Raw genomic sequence first — 19,976 nt, 5'->3', positions numbered from 1 at the left:
CATCTAGCACTGATAACCTAAGCTGTGAAACAACTCTGACTCCGACAGCTAAATAAGTACACATATATATGCTTACAAACAACGGATAAACTTTAGCGATGGAGGTCAGGCCAATCTTTTAACCGTTTTTACACACGTGTACAAAAAATATTTTCACACCCACCCCACACCTCCAGATGGCTTTTATTTAGATCTCAATATGGAAAGAACATTTTTTTAAACTACTAATTCAGTACCAATTGGACACACAATCTCTCTCTCTCTCTCTCTCTCTCTCTCGCTCTCTCTCTTAAAGGGGGGTGGTTTAAGTATTTGGGCTTGACTTTAAATATGTCTTTTTAAAAAACCCTTGACACTCGCGGTATTTCCGTGGTATGCAAAAGCAGGTTAGGGCTCCCGTTCCGCTGGCAGAAAGGGGCTCGTAGGAGACGACGCCAAGGGGCACCACCAGTACATCTTAAGGTGCAAAGATAATACATTTAAATAAATAAACATAAAAGGAACGAAATAACATCTTCAAAGAAAAACACCCAAAACTTGCAGTCCACGTCAATCCGGGAAATTCTTGAAATTCTGCAAAAAGGTAGGTTTGTAGATATATTTGTATATTTTTGCAGAAATTCAGCCTTTGCAGAGCTAATTTTCTTTACTACTAATTTGATGTAACCTCACTACTGTTTAAATTGCATATGCATTTATTTACTTATTTATAAATGTATTTATTTATTTTTGTTGCATCATTACCCCTACTAATGTATATGCAGATTCAAACAAATAGAACGAACGCTAGACGCTGGTTCAGATAATAATAGTTTGGTGTTTAGTAATAAGCCTAACTTCCGAGTGTATTTTTAGATGCATTTTAAAACATTTTCCATAATGTATGCAGATGTATTACGACAATAATCTAAATATGCTATGAAATATACCAAACGTTGTTCATTGTATTTACGTCGTTAGATAAAATGGTTTTCAGAGTCTGTTCAGAATTGTTTATTTATTTAATTGAATTGTATTGGCTTCAATACGTTCATGAAACAAATTAGGCGCAGGGCACAACATCAATTTGTGCACAGCTTGTGCTATACGCTGCAGAAGTATTTTTCTCTAGCCTACTTAAACTTCCGTAGATTAATATTTTACATAGTGTGCGTCTGTTATGTGCAGATGACAGTTTATAACGCAATAGCAACTGCGTATAAAGTGTGTGTAATGGGTTGTCATTTTTTTGCACCTGATGAAAGTGATAATGGATTCCATTCCTTATGGAAACGGGGTATCAAGGAGTTGGGGGCCGTTTCTTAAAATGTCAAATATGGGTGTGTAGAACACAGCTGCAAAGAGTATGGTATTGGGACAGTTCGATATTTTAAATTACACTGTATATGCATAAAGTATAATTTCCATAATTCCATTGGTTTAAAAGGGCATGTGGTAGTAAATGGTATTTTAATAAATAATGTTAAAAAAGATCTCTGTAAAACCTCCAACCTCATCAAAACAACAGAGGAAGATGGATACTGACTGGTCACTATAAATACCCAGCATGCACGGCAAGAGCTGCTTTCTTTGCACTCATACACTCAGTGTTTATAGAGAATGCCACATCCACAGCTGCACACACACACACACACATTCCAGTACACTACCACATGGCCCTCTGTTTCAGTCTCTCCTTTGAGGGACCAAAGGCACCAAATTATAGGCGAGTGTTTCCATCCTCTGGGTCCCTGAGTCCCTAACCCTGCTGACCATGACCCAGCGAGTGGCCAGCCCAGCCCTGGGTACAGACACACCAGCCCAGCCCTGGGTACAGACACACCAAACCCAGCCCTGAGTACAGACACACCAGCCCAGCACTGGGTACAGACACACCAAACCCAGCCCTGGGTATAGACACACCAGCCCAGCCCTGGGTACAGACACACCAAAACCAACCCTGAGTACAGACACACCAGCCCAGCCCTGGGTACAGACACACCAGCCCAGCCCTGAGTACAGACACACCAGCCCAGCCCTGGGTACAGACACACCAAACCCAGCCCTGGGTACAGACAACCAAGCCCTGGGTACAGACACACCAGCCCAGCCCTGGGTACAGACACACCAGCCCTGGGTACAGACACAACAGCCCTGGATACAGACACACCAGCCCTGGGTACAGACACACCAGTGATCAAAGCAACTGTAGGAATTACTTCAGTTTTCCAGTTTTACTCTCTCATTCAGGCCTCTGGCCTACAGCTGTCCTGTAATTGTTGAAAAAATGGTAGGGAAAAGTTTTTGGAGAAAACGGGGTTGGTAGGGGAATATTTATTTATACATTGTCATTGCTTAGTGGGTTGCCAGGTTTTGTCCAGTGAAGATGTTCCAGGAGATTTTCAGAATGCTCTCTGGTATGTGCATCAGAGACGTTAGCTGTGTGAAAGTGATGCTTGAAACTGGCACTGGGTCCTAGCCTTCTTGCGGTTAAGGGTGAGGAGTGTGTTTCTATACGGTTTGGGGATGGGTGGGGGGATGGGGTATGCTGGAAGTACATGCCTGGGGGGGGTGGGGGGTGGGAGGGGAGGCACAGGAGGGGACACACAGGAGGGGACACGCAGAGGTTGTGGGTTCAAAACTGAGTGCAGTTTGGAGAAATGAGCAAGAGAGAGCTAGATTTTTTTTTTTAAAAACCTTCCACCCCCCTCCCCTCAGCGCTCCCTCCAAAGCCCCTCCCTCAAAATATATGCACGTGTGCTGATCGGAGTTCTGGAGAGAGAGGAGTGCAGCGCATCACATCTCACAGGTATAAAACAAAACACATCATGTTATCATAATGAACATAAACAACAAACATAGCTATAGTTTTTATTTACAGATATGGGCTATAGCAAGCATGATATCATTGGCAGTGCTGCTGGCTAGGTAGTGGTAGAGTTAGCATTAACTGGCTGCAGTATCAAAGCTTTAAAAAAAGTGAGGAAGTTAGCGATACTGCACAACCAAACTTTATTTTCAGTTAAATATTTTTGCTGTAGCACATTCCACCCATAACGTTTGTCGACGAATCAGCTGCAAGTAACTAAGCTACCTAGCTAGCAGCTACCTCGCTACTAAACAATTTATTTCTGTTTTCATCAGTGACGGACACATTCCAGCAGAAATCCAACAAACTCTGCAACACTTTTGAAGCCCATGAAACATCTCAGCTCTCACCATCGCTGAAAAACTGATGTTTACTCTTCTCTTGTCTCTTGCTCAGTTCAGTTCCTTTTTCAGTTCCTTTTTGGTGAAAACCTTTTCTTCTCCAGTCTTTCTTTTTTTGCTTCTTTTAAATCAGTATAAGCCATTGTAGGCAAAGATGGAACTGGTAATTTGGGCAGATTTTTCTCTGCCATTCTTGTGGTAGTTGTGTAACCTTTCCAGAATATCTCAACCTACTATTTTCCTACTAGCTAGCTAGCGTTAGCACCATCTCTGCAGTACCTCTGCTCTACTCTCATCTGTGTCGGCCTGCCCTGCCTGCTCTGGCTGCTCTGGCTGCCCTGTGAACGCACAACAGGATTGACAGGCAGGTGGGCTGTCCTCCTTGGTTTTTAATATTCAGGCAGCGGTGAAATTTGGAGTGGCTGATCTCAGAGCCCGGACCAGTCAGAGAGACCGGATTTTATCTCTTATCGCTTTTAATTTATCTGTCGAGATGTGAAGGAAATTTTACCAAATGTGTTTTTTGAAACGAACTTACAGACTTCATCTTTAATGTGTGCACTGTCCTGTTTGTTTCTTATTATGGCAAAGCCTTTGTCATGTGTTTGATGTTAGAAAGGTTTCAGGATTGAGGTTTCTCTGCCAAAGCTTGGGTCTTTGTGTATTTAATGTATTTCTTCAAACCTGTCTGAAGCACATTGGTGTCAGATTGAAAAAGATTCGACATTCAGTGCAAGAAACATAGCTGACTTTTTGCTTGCAGTGAATACATAAGCTTGCATTAAATTTAGCTGAAAGGTCATTGTGTAGTGTGTGTGTATGTGTGCTAGTGTGTGTGTGTGTGTGTGTGTAATGAGCAGTGTACAAGCTGGTATTACTTATAGTTGGACGGCCGGTGCAGCTGCCGACCTCATACTCCCCGCACGTTCCCAGCCAAAACCAGGCTTTTCTGGGTATAATTTGATATAATTTAGTAGTTATTTTTGCTTTAAAAAGGCCCCAGTGTGGAGCCGGTTTCAGCTGTCAGTTCCAGCCCATATCCTACAGTGAGTGGTTTTGATTTTAAAAAGAAACCGTATTCTATTTCACGGATGTGACAGCCACTCTTCTGCAGCCAGGACGCGAGCTGTAATTTCTCCCCTGGGGCCGAGGGAATTGTCTCGGTTGTGCCGTCATGGAGCGGTGTTTGGGTTCAGAGTTCACAGGGTGTGGTACGCTGGAGTGGTGTTTGGGTTCAGAGTTCACAGGGTGTGGAACGCTGGAGTGGTGTTTGGGTTCAGAGTTCACAGGGTGTGGAACGCTGGAGTGGTGTTTGGGTTCAGAGTTCACAGGGTGTGGAACGCTGGAGCGGCGTTTGGGTTCAGAGTTCACAGGGTCTGATTGGCTGAAGTGGCGTTTGGGTTCAGAGTTCACAGGGTCTGATAGGCTGGAGTGGCGTTTGGGTTCAGAGTTCACAGGGTGTGGTAGGCTGGAGCGGCGTTTGGGTTCAGAGTTCACAGGGTCTGATAGGCTGGAGTGGCGTTTGGGTTCAGAGTTCACAGGGTGTGGTAGGCTGGAGTGGCGCTTGGGTTCAGAGTTCACAGGGTGTGGAACGCTGGAGTGGTGTTTGGGTTCAGAGTTCACAGGGTGTGGTAGGCTGGAGTGGCGTTTGGGTTCAGAGTTCACAGGGTCTGATAGGCTGGAGTGGCGTTTGGGTTCAGAGTTCACAGGGTGTGGTAGGCTGGAGCGGCGTTTGGGTTCAGAGTTCACAGGGTCTGATAGGCTGGAGTGGCGTTTGGGTTCAGAGTTCACAGGGTGTGGTAGGCTGGAGTGGCGTTTGGGTTCAGAGTTCACTGGGTCTGATTGGCTGAAGTGGTGTTTGGGTTCAGAGTTCACAGGGTCTGATTGGCTGGAGCGGCGTTTGGGTTCAGAGTTCACAGGGTCTGATTGGCTGAAGTGGCGTTTGGGTTCAGAGTTCACAGGGTGTGGTAGGCTGGAGCGGCGTTTGGGTTCAGAGTTCACAGGGTGTGATTGGCTGAAGTGGTGTTTGAGTTCAGAGTTCACAGGGTCTGATTGGCTGAAGTGGTGTTTGGGTTCAGAGTTCACAGGGTCTGATTGGCTGGAGTGGCGTTTGGGTTCAGAGTTCACAGGGTGTGATTGGCTGAAGTGGCGTTTGGGTTCAGAGTTCACAGGGTGTGGTAGGCTGGAGCGGCGTTTGGGTTCAGAGTTCACAAGGTCTGATTGGCTGGAGTGGCGTTTGGGTTCAGAGTTCACAGGGTCTGATTGGCTGAAGTGGCGTTTGGGTTCAGAGTTCACAGGGTGTGATTGGCTGAAGTGGCGTTTGGGTTCAGAGTTCACAGGGTCTGATAGGCTGGAGTGGCGTTTGGGTTCAGAGTTCACAGGGTGTGGTAGGCTGGAGCGGCGTTTGGGTTCAGAGTTCACAGGGTCTGATTGGCTGAAGTGGCGTTTGGGTTCAGAGTTCACAGGGTCTGGTACGCTCGCTGTGAAGCAGCACTTTGTGGTGTGGATCATAAAGGCTGTGTCAGGTCATACCTTCGCTTGGAATCATTGCCATGTCTTTACCTGTCCTGGCTTCTGCTGGGGGGAAGGAAGGGGGGGTGTGGGGGGTGTCTCGGGCACACCAAGGCACCATGTGGCTGGGACCTGATTGGCTAGTGCCATAGGCTAATGGAAAAATAATGGGAAATTATTCAATTCCCTCATTCAAAATTTAATTTAATCAAATTTGTATTCTGTGTTAAATTTGTATTTTCTTGTTAAAAGGAAGGACTTGTCTTAGGGAAAGACTGATGTACAATGTACAAATCAGCCTTGTATTCCTGTGTGTGCGTTTTCTTCCTGTGGTCTAAACGCTATTAGGGAACTATTTAGGGCTGTGTGTGTGGAGATGCAATGTGTCGGTCCTGAATTAGACTAAATGGCTCATTTATCCTGACGAGTGGGAGGGCTGGCTTGGGTCGGTGGGGACTCAATGACTTTTGGGAGCAACAGAAAAACAATATATCTCCCAGCAGGCAACTGGTGCAGTCAAACGAACAAGAATTTTACATTTGAAGCGAACAACAGAATGACAATAATAATTTCTTCTGTTTGCCTTTCTCATATTTACAAGTTGTCGTCCATCTTTGTAGAGGAAAGAAGCAGCTCTCACCTGATTGGCTGTGTGAACTGGTGGGTGTGGCACCATGGTAGCGACCTCCCCCTTTCCAGCTTCCCGTCGAGCTGAGATTTACTGCGTGGTTAAATGATGTGAACCTCAGCTTATAACTACTAAAACAATCTTATTATGATTAATATTGACCCCCCCCCCCATTCTTATTTTGGGAGGATTACCTCTGGTGCAACTATGACTTAATTTAAGTGGTTTTTCAAAAATCGTCATTCAGTTTGATTTTACTGTTATAAATATCCCTGACACAGTTGCCATGGCTTGTCAGCTACGTTGACTTCTTTTGATGTGGTCGACAACTCTGCTCAGTGCCTTGTCTTGAGAAATAATCTGCGTTTTGCAGGGTATACTTAACATGGCTGCCGCTGCTGTATAAATACGGGCAGGGCCTGGTTACATGGCCAATCTCCCTTCGGGTTTATTTTAAGAGACCTCGGAAAGCCCTGATTTTGTCTGGGCCTTCCTGACGTTATTCCCTTTTTCCACCCGTCGAGTTTCGTCTTCTAATTCACGAATCCTGCGGTGCGGGCGGATGAGGGGGCGCTGCTGGCCGTAATTGGGTTTAATGTCATGTATCATGGTTGGACGTGGAGACCGATTACGGCAGAGGAAGAGCACTTTGACTCGCGGTCTCCGTGGTTTTATTCGGCAGCGCCGAGCGGCTTTACGAAAACCACGTGAAAGAGACGGACAAAGGAAGCCAGTCCAGAGACCGCAGGGACCGAGCCCTAAACCCTGCACCCTGCAGGAGGGACAGGTGCACCTCAGAGAGTCTGAACTCCCGACACGCTCGTATGTAATTCACGTGTATTTGTTCTGTGTTTCACAGGAAACAGTGTACAGGTTAAAAGTCAACAGTTAGAGTTAGCCATTAAAGTACTTAAAAGTACATCAGCGGAAACCAGCGGTAATGGGGCAGAACAGGGAATGATGATGTGTCTGAAACTTCGCGGCCATACTTTGCCTGCTCTCTCTTTTTTAAGCGGGGACGTTTTGTTTCAAAGCGCCCGTCCCATGTGAGTGCTATCTCACCTGAGAAGACGCACACAGCTCCTGGAGCTCAGTCCCTCAGTGCTGCTCGCTCTTCGGTGCATACCTGATGTGCGCTGGATGTTTACTCCTGTATTTCAGCCAGTTCTCAAGATTTATACGCAACCCGTGAAGTAAAGTGATCTACGAAGGGCTGACTGTGAAAGTTGTGCCGACAAAGCATAGCCTATTAAACTGTGTGTGTGTGTGTGTGTGTGTGTGCCTGTGTGTACCTGTCTGTAGTCTGTACATGTGTCCACTGTATGTCTTTGCGTATGTGTGTGTTTAGATTGGCAACATTTTTTGGCCAAAATGGTTTGACGTGGATGTAGTGTTTTAGTTAATAACTTATCAAATTATGAAACTGTAGTGTTATAACTATAATTATGTAACTATTATATAACTATAATGTTACCTTGCATATGTGCGTGTGAGTCCTGTGTGTGTTTGAGGGGCTATTGTGTACTGTGAGATATGTACAGACGGGTGACAAATTAAAGTAAAACTCTGGATAAATGAGTGGAGAAACATAACAAATGCAGATGCTTCTTTACAGGTGTACTGGATAATACAATTAAGCAAGTAACATCCTATCATGCTCTGTGGCATGTATAAAAATGCTGAGCAGGCCCAGCTGACCTCGATTTTGGATCAAGATGGCAAGAGGAAAAGATCTAAGTGACTTTGAAAGAGGGTTCATTATTGGGGCATGGATGGCAGGAGCTTCAGTCACAAAGACTGCTTGGGGGGGGGGGGGGGGGGCGGGGGGTGGTTCGCTTGGTAAAATCCTTCTTACATTACATTGTTATGAAATGTTCTGTTGCCATTCCATTTTAAATTTATACTGCTAGTTCCGCGATAGGGGATGAACGCAATTGCGAAAATAACGTTATTTACCTTAGATAAACATTGGATCATGTGGCCCCCCCTAATGGTCATGTTAGGGCCCCCCAGTGGTTGTGGCCCTAAACAACCGCATAGAGCGTTTATGCCACGGGCCGGCCCTGACTGCCCCTTTATGTCTGTGATAGCTACCCCGCTTGGGCTGCTGTGTGTGTGTGACTAACGGACACCGAGGGGCATTTAAATTACTTAAAATGGTGCAGTAATGTGTCAGTTCGAATCTGACCGGCCACGCGATCATGTTCGCATCCGTGCGAGAGAGGTCGTTCGGCTGCGGCCGTGTTTCGGAATGCGTCCTGCCCTGCGTTGGAGCCAGAGGCGGCCTTTGGGCGGACGTCGCGCTACGGATCTGCGCAGGTCAGATCTCTGGAGCGGTGGGTGCAGTTATTGGGCCCGTGCGGTGCAGTTATGGTGAACCTCAGTGCAGTGATTAGGGCGAGGTGGCGGGAGAGCTCTTCCATTGCGCGAGCTGACAGCACGTAATTCAGAGAGATTTATTTACAAAGAAACGGTCGCTTATAGAAACCCGCTGCGGCCACACGTCCAAACGGCAGTTTGCGCATTATCGCAGATGAACTCAGGCTCAGTATCGTTTCCTGTTTTTTTCCTATCTACAGATTAAGAATGGTCTGCCAGCCACTGCGTTTACATTACATTACTGCCATTTAGCAGATCCTCTTACACAACTTTCCTGCATTTTTTAAAAACGTAGCTATATATATACTGCAGTAACTTAGGTGAAGTACCTTGCTGTGGGGTAGAGTTGCAGTGACCTACCTGTGACTTGAACCTGAAGCTGAGGTTGCAAGCCCAGGTCCCCGCCCGTTATGCTCTCCCTGTCCGCTGTGCTACACTGCCACTTCCTCTCGCTCTGCAGTCGGCCAGCTGAGCTGCGCAGTCGCTGCACTGGAGCATCACATGTCACGCGCGGCTGCAGCTGCACAGGCTGCATGCAGGCATGTGATTGGCCAGTCCCTGTTGCGTGGTGAAGTAGGGAGTTCCGCGCCAACGGAGCGAGGGCACAGGTAATAATGCACCCCTCCTCCCCGAGGTGCGGCCGGTCAGATGTGTTATTGCACCAGGAGTGCTTTTGCTGGACATGTCAGCAGAGACCCCTACTTCATTCACGTTGAATAAATTCATACTGGTGCCTAGTGCACACTTACAAGTTTACTGTTTCCACGGGATTAAGGGTGATCACATTTCAGTCAGTGGTGACAAGTTTACTGGTTCCATGGGATTAAGGGTGTTTACAGTTAAAAACAAAAACCCTATTTAACTCTATGCTGTTGCTGTCAAAGCACATTTTGTGTAATTTTGGCCTCAGTTATTGTAGTTTATGCAGTTTATGTGTGGAAAAGTACTTCCTGGGGTTTTGTCTGCACGCAGAGAAACGTTGTGATGATTGTGTCCTACGGATCACCATCAGCTGTGTAGCATAGCGGCGCCCTCATCACGTGGTGACATCATAATTACATAAACCCTGCAGCGCTCACGTGACTGTGCAAGTATCTGTCCCCTGCACTTAGACCCCACCCACATCCAGCGCGCACGTAAACACAGCGCTGCTCCCTCATTCTGCCCTGTCCCTCGTTCCACCCTGTCCCTCTCTCCCTCTCTCCCCCTCTCCCCCTCTCCCTTCTTCTCTTCTGCTGTCTGACGAGCCCATTCCATGTGAGGTCCGTCCTGTTTTTCCCATGTTGTTCAGGACTTATGGCCTCTCAGTGACCGTGTTCTAAACCGGTATACAGGCCGTCGTTCAGGTTTACTGATTAGGAAAGGCTCGCTGTGTTTTTAATTTTGGACTCAGTCTTTCAGTAACTGACATCCTTTCTCCATCTCTCCAACAATTTGAGCAACCCTGACGCTCTTTATATGAGAGCAGTGTGCATGTGTTTGTGTGTATGCGTCTGTGAATGTATGTGTGTGTGTGTGTGTGTGTGTGCATGTGTCTCTGAATGTGTGTGTGTGTGTGCATGTGTCTCTGAATGTGTGTGTGTATGTATGTGCGTGTGTGTGTGATAAGAGTGTGTGTAGGTGTGTGTGTGTGCGCATGTGTCCCTGAATGTGTGTGTGTATGTATGTGAGCGTGTGGGGGGGGGTGCAGTTTCCCAGAAGCAGTGTGTGTGTGTGTGCATGTGTCTCTGAATGTGTGTGTGTATGCATGTGCATGTGTGTGTGTGTGTGTGTGTGTAGGGGGTGCAGTTTCCCAGAAGCAGTGTGTGGTTTGAGATCACAGATTACAGAGAGCCTGTGGAGTTGGTTTTTGGTTCCCTTTCTAACTTTGTGCCACGTGTTGGGATACAAAAGCTATACATTCAGTCCATTATTATCTCTAAACTTATTAATATATTTTCCATTATTGTCATCAGAGGCTAATAGGAAATCAGGGGTCACACATAAGTGTTGCAGATAGGTGTTTACCTTCCTGTTCACTGAGCCTGAGTTTACAGTGGACTGGTTTTTATTACTGGTTTTTGGATTTTGTTTAAAACACATCTTCCATTTGAAGGCAATACATTATTGTTTTCATTGTTTATATTTCTGACAGAAACTTTCTTTCCTCCCGCATGGACTAGTCTTTGTTTTCACAAGATGATTGGGCATGGTAGATGGGACATTTCTGCCTGAAAGTGTTTTGCTGAAAATACTAATGCAATCCTGAAACCAGACTGCAAGCTCTAAGTCCCAATGCATCCATCAAATTGTGCTAGAATTCTCAGTAAACCTGTCTTGAAGCTTTCATTTTGACTGGGGAATATTTATAATAATACTGCATGTAATTGTTTAAATCACTGAAGAACAGTGATGTTTTATAATGTGTGTCTGTCTCCGCCCTGCAGGTCAGTGTGTGTAAGTGCAGGTTGCCTGTGTGTGATGTTTTATAATGTGTGTCTGTCTCCACCCTGCAGGTCAGTGTGTGTAAGTGCAGGTTGCCTGTGTGTGATGTTTTATAATGTGTGTCTGTCTCCACCCTGCAGGTCAGTGTGTGTAAGTGCAGGTTGCCTGTGTGTGATGTTTTATAATGTGCGTCTGTCTCCACCCTGCAGGTCAGTGTGTGTAAGTGTAGCCATGCTGCCCCACTCTGTGCTCCTCCTGCTGCTGTGTGTGACCCGACTGCTTACCCCCTGCCCTGCCCTGCCCTTTGAGCAGAAGGGATTCTGGGACTTTGGGATGGACAGTGACATCGGGGAGCTAATGAAGATGATGAGGGATGAAGAGGAAGGGTCTGCCGTGGAGGAACTGCCCCATCCGAAACACGAGTCCACCTGCCCCTTTGGGTGCCAGTGTCACCTGCGTGTGGTGCAGTGCTCTGACTTGAGTACGTGTGTGAGTGTGTGCATGTGTGTGTGTTTATGTGTGCGTGCGTGTGTGTGCGTGCGTGCGTGTGTGTGTGTGTCTGTGTGAGTGTGTGTGTATATATGAGTGAGTGGGTGCTTCATTGACGTTAAAAGTTAATACTGTGTAACTGAGCAGAAGTCTACCCTACAGTTCAGTGAGTACACAGTAGCTCTGCCACACCCTCCCTTCCACGTGGCTGTGTGGACTCCGAGTCAACTGGCACCACCTTAATTATATACGGGAACGCTAACGCACACTCACACACGCGGAAGCGCATGTGCACACGCTCCTGTGCACACGGACCCTCGCAGAAAAACAACTGCATACATGCATAATACCTAGATGCATACATGGGCACTCAAAAAAGACATATCTACACACAAACAGATGGACAAACTCAGGTAACGCGCACATTTGTGCACAAACACACTCGTGCAGAAAAACGTGCACGTACACACTCAAACACACACACACACACACACACACATACTCGCACGGTGAATTGCAGCAGTGAATTGCCAAGCATTCCCCAAAATTGCAGCCTTTGGAAAAAACTTCACAATTTAAACAGTTGTAAACCTCAAATAGAACTCAGGAAAACAAATGCTTATTTTTCCTCTTTGTTACAGAATGACTCATTTTAGAACTTAACTAAATCAATAAAAAGTTAATTATAATAATCATGCAATAAGTTACAGACACTGTGAACTTAAAAAACAACATATTTTTCATTAGTAAAAATAGTATTTAGTACAATTAGTACAAATAGTATTCATGGCAAACTACCTACTAGCCTACAAATAGTGTAATCTGTGTTACAATATTTTAATTATTTTGATACACTAACATAAATTCAAATATGATCTCCTGTGAATGAATGTGATTTTATAATACGTGTGCAGATTTTAAAGTGTATGACTCTATTTTCCTTTGAAACTGGTCATTTTCTGCATACTATGTATGGGATGTAAATCATATATGTCACAGTCTTAGAAGCTGGGCCATTTTCTTTGATGCAGGAGAGACTCGGATGCAGACGGTCGTGCTGTATTTATAGACAGAGAGGGCGGAGCCTGTGTTGTTAATTTGAGAGGGAGACGCAGACGTGTCATGGCTGTGTGTGTGGCACGGTCACGGGGCAGCAGGAGGCACGGGTGCGGCTGTGAATTGGGCTCCTGCTGCTCCCGCTGGAGTTCTGTGCCCAGTGCACTGACTCACTGACTCTGAACAGGCTACCCAGTCCAGCCGAATATAAGCCGGAGTGCTGTCCAATCAGAAGACATGACAACGGCAGTGACATCGTCACTGACATTGTCACGCTTACTTCAGCATGTGTAGCCTTTCTCTTATTTGTCATATATAGTATAGATAGTCAAACATCAAGTCTCACAAGCATACCAGCTTGTCTAGTAATTGCTTCATATGAAAACACAGAGGGTGACATGTCTCCCTTTCTCTCCTTAAAGCTACACGTATGTACACACATTTCTTTTGATTGATAGATTTGGCTAATTGTAACAATATTGCGATTTTGAGCATGCGATTATGAGTGTGTGTAGACATTATGTGGATTGTGAGTATGTCTTTGTGAGGGTGTGCTGACAGTATGGTGATTGTGTCTGTGCACAGACAGTGTGATGATTGTGACTGCACAGACAGTGTGTTGATTGTGACTGTGCACAGGCTGTATGGTGATTGTGACTGTGCACAGACAGTGTGGTGATTGTGAGTGTGCACAGACAGTATGGTGATTGTGAGTGTGCACAGACAGTATGGTGATTGTGACTGTGCAAAGAAGTGTGGTGATTGTGACTGTGCACAGATAGTGTGATGATTGTGACTGCACAGATAGTGTTGTGATTGTGAGTGTGCACAGATAGTGTTGTGATTGTGAGTGTGCACAGACAGTATGGTGATTGTGACTGCACAGACAGTATGGTTATTGTGACTGTGCAAAGAAGTGTGGTGATTGTGACTGTGCACAGACAGTGTGTTGATTGTGACTGCACAGACAGTATAGTGATTGTGACTGCACAGACAGTGTGGTGATTGTGACTGTGCACAGACAATATGGTGATTGTGACTGTGCACAGACAGTGTGGTGATTGTGACTGTGTGTATTCCTGTTCAGGTCTCACTGCTGTCCCGTATGATATCCCCTCCGACACCAGGCTGCTGGATCTGCAGAACAACTACATCACTGAGCTGAGAGAGAATGACTTCAAGGGACTCAGCAACCTCTATGTAAGAGACGAGAAGAGAGAGAGTGAGAGAGAGACTCCCTTCTACTCCCTTCTTCACACCCTTCTACATTCACTCAATTCAATTCAATTCAAATAAGATTTATTGGCATGACGTTTATATATATACATATTGCCAAGGCATGGGTACAACAAACAATAAACATACACTCCCCTTTGTGTTCACACATTCACACTTCCCTTTGTCCACCTAATTCCATGTCCTCCCTTGTTCAGGTCATTTCTCGCTCTCTCAATAGAGTGTTACAGTGATGATGTCTTTTTGTAGGCACTCTATTCATTGTCATTATCTCTCTCTCTCTTATTGTTTTTTTTTGCTTCTTTTTTGTTGTTGGGGGTGGGTAGGGGTGGCATTTGGGGTTTTATAAATAGGGGTTTTTAGGTAACTGGACAGTTTTTTGTTTCAATCTCTCTCTCTCTCTCTCTCTCTCTCTCTCTCTCTCTCTCTCTCTCTCTCTCTCTCTCTCTCTCTCTCTCTCTCTCTCTCTCTCTCTCTCTCTCTCTCTCTCTCTCTCTCTCTCTCTCTCTCTCTCTCTCTCTCTCTCTCTCTCTCTCTCTCTCTCTCTCTCTCTCTCTCTCTCTCACAGGCCCTGGTTCTGAGGAATAATCAGATCTCCAGGGTCCACCCCCGGGCCTTCGCCCCCCTCCAGCGTATGCAGAAGCTCTACTTCTCCCACAACCACCTGACGGCCGTGCCCAAAAACCTGCCCGCTTCCCTGGAGGAGCTGCGTATCCATGACAACCACATCCGGAAGGTCCCCGAGGGCGCCTTTGGCAACCTGAGGAACATGAACTGCATTGGTTAGGAACCTCGTCACCACTCTTAACCTCCTCTTTATATGCACAGCCCTCCAGAAGTATGGTGACAGTGATGAACTTTCTTATTTTTGCTGTAAACTAAAGGCATTTCAAAATGAATATGAGACAAAAGTACAGACAACCAGCTTTTATTTCATGCACATATGTTTTACTATATTACAGAAACAGCTGTTTGTGTTGATTCCCCTCATCATCACTCTAACTGTATGTGTCTATACTTGTCATGTCTCTAAATGAATCTCTGCTCCCAGAAGCACTCTGTCCTCCATACTCTGACCTCATCATCCTAACCTCATCATTATCCTAATCTCATCATCACAATAACCTCATCATCACCTTAACCTCATCATCACACTAACCTCATCATCACTCTAACCTCACCATCACCCTAAACTCATCATCACTCTAATCTCATCATCTCTCTGACCTCATCATCATCCTAGCCTCATCATCACTCTGACCTCATCATCACTCTGACCTCATCATCATCCTAACCTCATCATCACTCTAACCTCATCATCACTCTGACCTCATCATCACTCTGACCTCATCATCCTAACCTCATCATTATCCTAATCTCATCATCACAATAACCTCATCATCACCTTAACCTCATCATCACTCTAACCTCATCATCACTCTAACCTCACCATCACCCTAAACTCATCATCACTCTAATCTCATCATCATCCTAAACTCATCATCACTCTAACCTCATCATCATCCTAACCTCATCATCACTCTAACCTCATCATCACTCTGACCTCATCATCATCCTAATCTCATCATCACTTTAACCTCATCATCACTAGAACCTCATCTCTGATTGAGTAAAAAGGTTTAAACACCACACAGAAGTTTTTATAGTGCATGTTTTGTCTTTTGAAGAAATGGGAGGAAACCCTCTTCAGAACAGTGGCTTCGAACCTGGAGCTTTTAAAGGACTCAAGCTGAGCTACCTTCGCATCTCTGAGGCTAAACTGACTGGGGTTCCCAAAGGTACTTTGCTCACCTCCTGGGGCTAAAGGACAGTGGCTCACCCATTTATCCATTTGCTGATTCCCTCATTTATTTATTTATACATCCTCTCTCTGATGGCAACCTTCTGGTACGACATCAACATTCCCCACAACATACACACTGCCTCCACCAAGATAATTACTTGATAATTAGAACATCTGCTGTTAATGATACATTGTCTAGAAAGGTCACTTGTAAAATATAGGTGCCCATTTTTCCTCTCTTTCTGCCTCTCTCCACAGACCTCCCTGAAAGTCTGAATGAGCTTCATTTGGACCACAACCAGATTCAAGCCATAGAGCTGGAGGACTTGAGCCGCTACAGAAACCTGTACAGGCATGTCCGGGTCCAGGTGTACCGCGTACCATCATGACATGCTAGAGAACCAGGGGAAATACTGTCAAGTGAACCTTAAAATGCCTGTATTAAAAAAATGCCATTTTACCAACCATGTTTTTTGCATCACCCAAGCTGAATTTTACTTCTGACAAAACCTAAAGTCTTGGTATCTGATTAACACTGCCTTCATATTCAAGGCCATGAGTTATGATTAGTCATGAATTATTCATGAATTAATAGATAAAAGGAAACAATGTTTTTTTTTTTACATCTCATGTCTTTTTGGCTTGTACTATGTGGAAAAGGTGAGTTTGGAGTTTTGATTTGTCAATGGCTGCTGTTTCAATCATTTATGTTTTACATGTCTGCATTTAGCAGACACTTCTATCCAGAATGACTTACACTGATTACATTTTCACATACAACCCATTTATGCAGCTGGATATTTACTATAGTAACTCTGGTAGACAGCCTTGCTCTGGGATACAGCAGTGGCACCCCCTCTGGGAATCCAGCCTGCAACGTGATAGGCCCACGTGATAGGCCCAGTTCCATTACATTACTTTACAGGCATTTAGCAGACGCTCCTATCCAGAGCGACTTACACAACTTCTTACATAGCATTTACGTTACACTGAAGCAATGCAGGTTAAGTACCCTGCTCAAGGGTACAACAGCAGTGTCCTGCCCAGGAATCGAACCTGTGACCTTTGGGTTAGAAGACTAGTTCCTTACCCATTATACTACACTGCTGCCTGTATAGTTCCCTGACCAAATCTTTCATGCCCATGTTTGTGTGTGTTTGTGTGCCTCAGACTGGGCCTGGGCTTTAACCATATTCGGAATATTGAAGCCGGCAGTTTGCATTACCTGCCTTACCTGAGAGAACTGCACCTGGACAACAACCGACTCAACAACGTTCCTGCAGGCCTGCCAGAAATGAAGTACCTCCAGGTGAGCTGGGTGGGGTAGCAGGTTAGATTTGGTGGCTGAGGCAGCAAGTAGGTGAGCTGGGCGGGGCTGGTGGTGAGCTGGGCAGAGCAGCTGGTGAGCTGGGTGGGGCAGTCGGTGAGCTGGGCGGGGCTGTCGGTGAGCTGGGCGGGGCTGTCGGTGAGCTGGGCAGAGCAGCTGGTGAGCTGGGTGGGGCAGTCGGTGAGCTGGGCGGGGCTGTCGGTGTGCTGGGCGGGGCAGTCAGTGAGCTGGGCGGGGCTGTCGGTGTGCTGGGTGGGGCAGTCGGTGAGCTGGGTGGGGCAGTCGGTGTGCTGGGTGGGGCAGCCGTTAACAGTTTGTCTTGTGTTCTCTGGCTCCCACTTATTGCGTCTTACCTGGCTGCAGGTGGTGTATCTCCATGCCAACAACATCAGCCGCATCGACATCAACGACTTCTGCCCCCTGGGGTTTGGCATGAAGAGGACTTTCTACAACGGCATCAGTCTCTTCTCCAACCCCATTAACTACTGGGAGGTGCAGCCCGCCACCTTCCGCTGCGTTAGCGACAGCCTCGCCATTCAGTTCGGCAACAACAGGAAGTAGAGGGAGAGAGAGAGAGAGAGAGAGAGAGAGAGAGAGAGAGAGAGAGCAGGAAAGAGTGCAAAAGACAGAAGAAAGGGAGGGAGAGCAAAAGACAGAGACAAGCGAGAGAGGAGAAACTAAATTTCCACAATTCAAGGTTTAAAAACACACGTGTCAAGCCTCACAGAGGGAGTATTGGTGATGGAGGAAGAACTAGTGTCTTGTGATTTTTTATCCATTTCTGTGAAATTTACAGAAAAACAGAAACGTGAGGAAATTGGGATGGGGCAGAGATGTTTAACTAAACAAAAATGGGAGGATGTACCAAATGCTCAATGATATGAACAATCAATCAATGATTGTGTTCTGTTATAGAGAGAAAATCATTTTGATTTGTCCAAAGAAATCAGTGGTGTACAACTTATGGTGGCTCCACCAATTATGGGGGTCATGAAACCTCACTCTCATATCACTATGGAGAACTTGTGTCCTCTCCATCCTTTAAATAACTTTTTTTAAATGATTATTTTCTTTTGGTCAATGCAGTCATACCCCGTGAAAACTGCATTTGTGATTCCCTGTTCCACCTAATCAAACTGACAACCACACACAACATTCAGAAACTTGTCATTCCAGAAAAGCATTACAGATTTATTCATTTAACAAATTCTGATGCTGTGACACTTTTTTCCCCCATAAACCTTTTAATGAATACTGTTGCTGTTGTGTTCGTTTTTGTCACTGTTGTTATAGTCTTGAAATGATCACCATTGTTATTAGAATTATAAACAGCACAATTGTTATTAATTATTTTGTTATGGCAAAATTTTGCTCATCGAGGAACTCTCATGAAAAGGAGTGCTCGAAAAAAAAGCATTTCATCACTATTACTGTCAGCTTTTCTTAAAGCATTGTGTTTTGGTGAAGCACTTTGAAAATGACTTAATTTTTTATTTTTGCAAACAAATTTATTTCAGAGAGGGGTCCGGGGTAGGGAGTGTCAGCTCCTAGCTGAAGGAATGGAATTAATAGCTAGGCTAACATCCGATGTCCTGGGACTAAGCAACAAGACTCATCTCCCAGGACTCATTTGCTTTTAAGTACTGCAGAATTGCAGAAAATAATGCCTGACTTGTGCTGTAATGAAAGTAGCAGATACATCTTTTTCATTAATTTGCTGAAAATGCTTTTCCGTTGTGGATGACTGGCTGTACGCTTTTTTATGTTGAGGATCACAGACCCTTCTGCAAACCCTGTACCCTGCCATGTTTTCAATGTTTGTCTTTTCTGTTGCATGTGAAAATAAAGATTCAGCTTCAATTCAGCAGCAGAATGAAGGGATCTGCCTGCTTGGAGAAAGACAAAACAAAACAATGAATACTCTTTGGTGAATGGAATGAGGTTAGAGGTTGTATCCCAGTCTTGATGACATCATTGGATTCCAGACCTATCTTCACACTTAATGTCATTTGTCTAATAGAAGCCAGAGCAAGGTGCTTAAGGATGTTCAGTCATACCAGCCCTCTAGTACGGGCAACATACACTCACATACACATAGAAACAATGGCCTGAGATCCCAGTGGACCATAACTGTCCTCGACCACTGTGCACTACCAAAACTACGATTTGCATTTTAAACGTTTTCAACAAATCGTTTAATATTTAGGCAAACATGAAAACAATTTGAATTTTAGACAGGTTTTTTTTTTGCGGTCACTCACTAATTTCCATACTATTCATGAAATTGTGTATTAACAAGTTTCTCGGGAGTATCCCATACATACATATATGTGAATAGTAGACCCAACACTGATCAATAATCAGTAAACTTCCAAAACTCCTTGTTCATTTAACTTTCTGAATCTCCAAAGAATATTTAAAATGTGAATGCAATGATAAATCGGTAAACAGAACAGATGACAGTTGCTTGCTGTGTGAACACCCTGGGTTTATGTTGTCATTTGGTACACTCAATTATTTTTAGGTATAAAAAAAAACAAAACGCGATTCATTGGAGATGGGTCGCTGATCACTGCCAATGCCACGAAACATTTAACTTCAACTATTGAGCCCTCTGATTATCAACAGAAACATTTATCTCACTTCTGATTATGAACATTTATTTTATTTATTAATTTTTTGAAAGCAAAACTATTTACCAGAGGTGCGTATGGGAGAAGAAAGTAACTCCTGCCATGTTTTTCTTCAATTAGTCCTACTTCCTGGCTGACGTATTGTGTTAATTCGCAAGTCCAGGTGACTGGAAAAAAATATTGGGGGGGGGGGGACTTTTACTTTCTGAACCTGGCTTTCCACCTCTGTTTTACTTTCAGCTTGAATTTATCTTTCAGAAAGGAATGTTTGAATTAATTGTAACTCGTCAGTTGAGATGT

At 44.9% G+C, this 19,976-nt stretch overlaps 1 protein-coding gene across 3 annotated transcripts; it reads left to right on the top strand.

Moving 5' to 3' along the window:
* Window positions 1-341: 341 nt before the first annotated feature.
* Window positions 342-18,907, top strand: bgna (biglycan a). 3 transcript variants are annotated; one of them, XM_035381083.1, is made up of 8 exons: window positions 342-583; window positions 11,341-11,612; window positions 13,764-13,876; window positions 14,481-14,694; window positions 15,601-15,711; window positions 15,975-16,068; window positions 16,887-17,025; window positions 17,407-17,604. In XM_035381083.1, the coding sequence occupies exons 2-8, from the start codon at window positions 11,363-11,365 to the stop codon at window positions 17,602-17,604; spliced, it is 1,119 nt and encodes a 372-aa protein (XP_035236974.1). In that variant the 5' UTR covers window positions 342-583; window positions 11,341-11,362. The 3 variants fall into 3 exon arrangements, with proteins under 3 accessions (XP_035236974.1, XP_035236975.1, XP_035236973.1); XM_035381084.1 differs by lacking the exon at window positions 342-583 and adding an exon at window positions 3,518-3,557; XM_035381082.1 differs by lacking the exon at window positions 342-583 and adding an exon at window positions 7,133-7,150 and having other exon boundaries at window positions 17,407-18,907.
* The last annotated feature ends 1,069 nt before the right edge of the window (window positions 18,908-19,976 follow it).

This window comes from Anguilla anguilla, chromosome 11 (genome assembly GCF_013347855.1).
Source record: "Anguilla anguilla isolate fAngAng1 chromosome 11, fAngAng1.pri, whole genome shotgun sequence".
NCBI lineage: Eukaryota > Metazoa > Chordata > Actinopteri > Anguilliformes > Anguillidae > Anguilla > Anguilla anguilla.
Note: the sequence above shows the minus strand (reverse complement) of the source record. Positions and strands in the feature narration are given on the sequence as shown.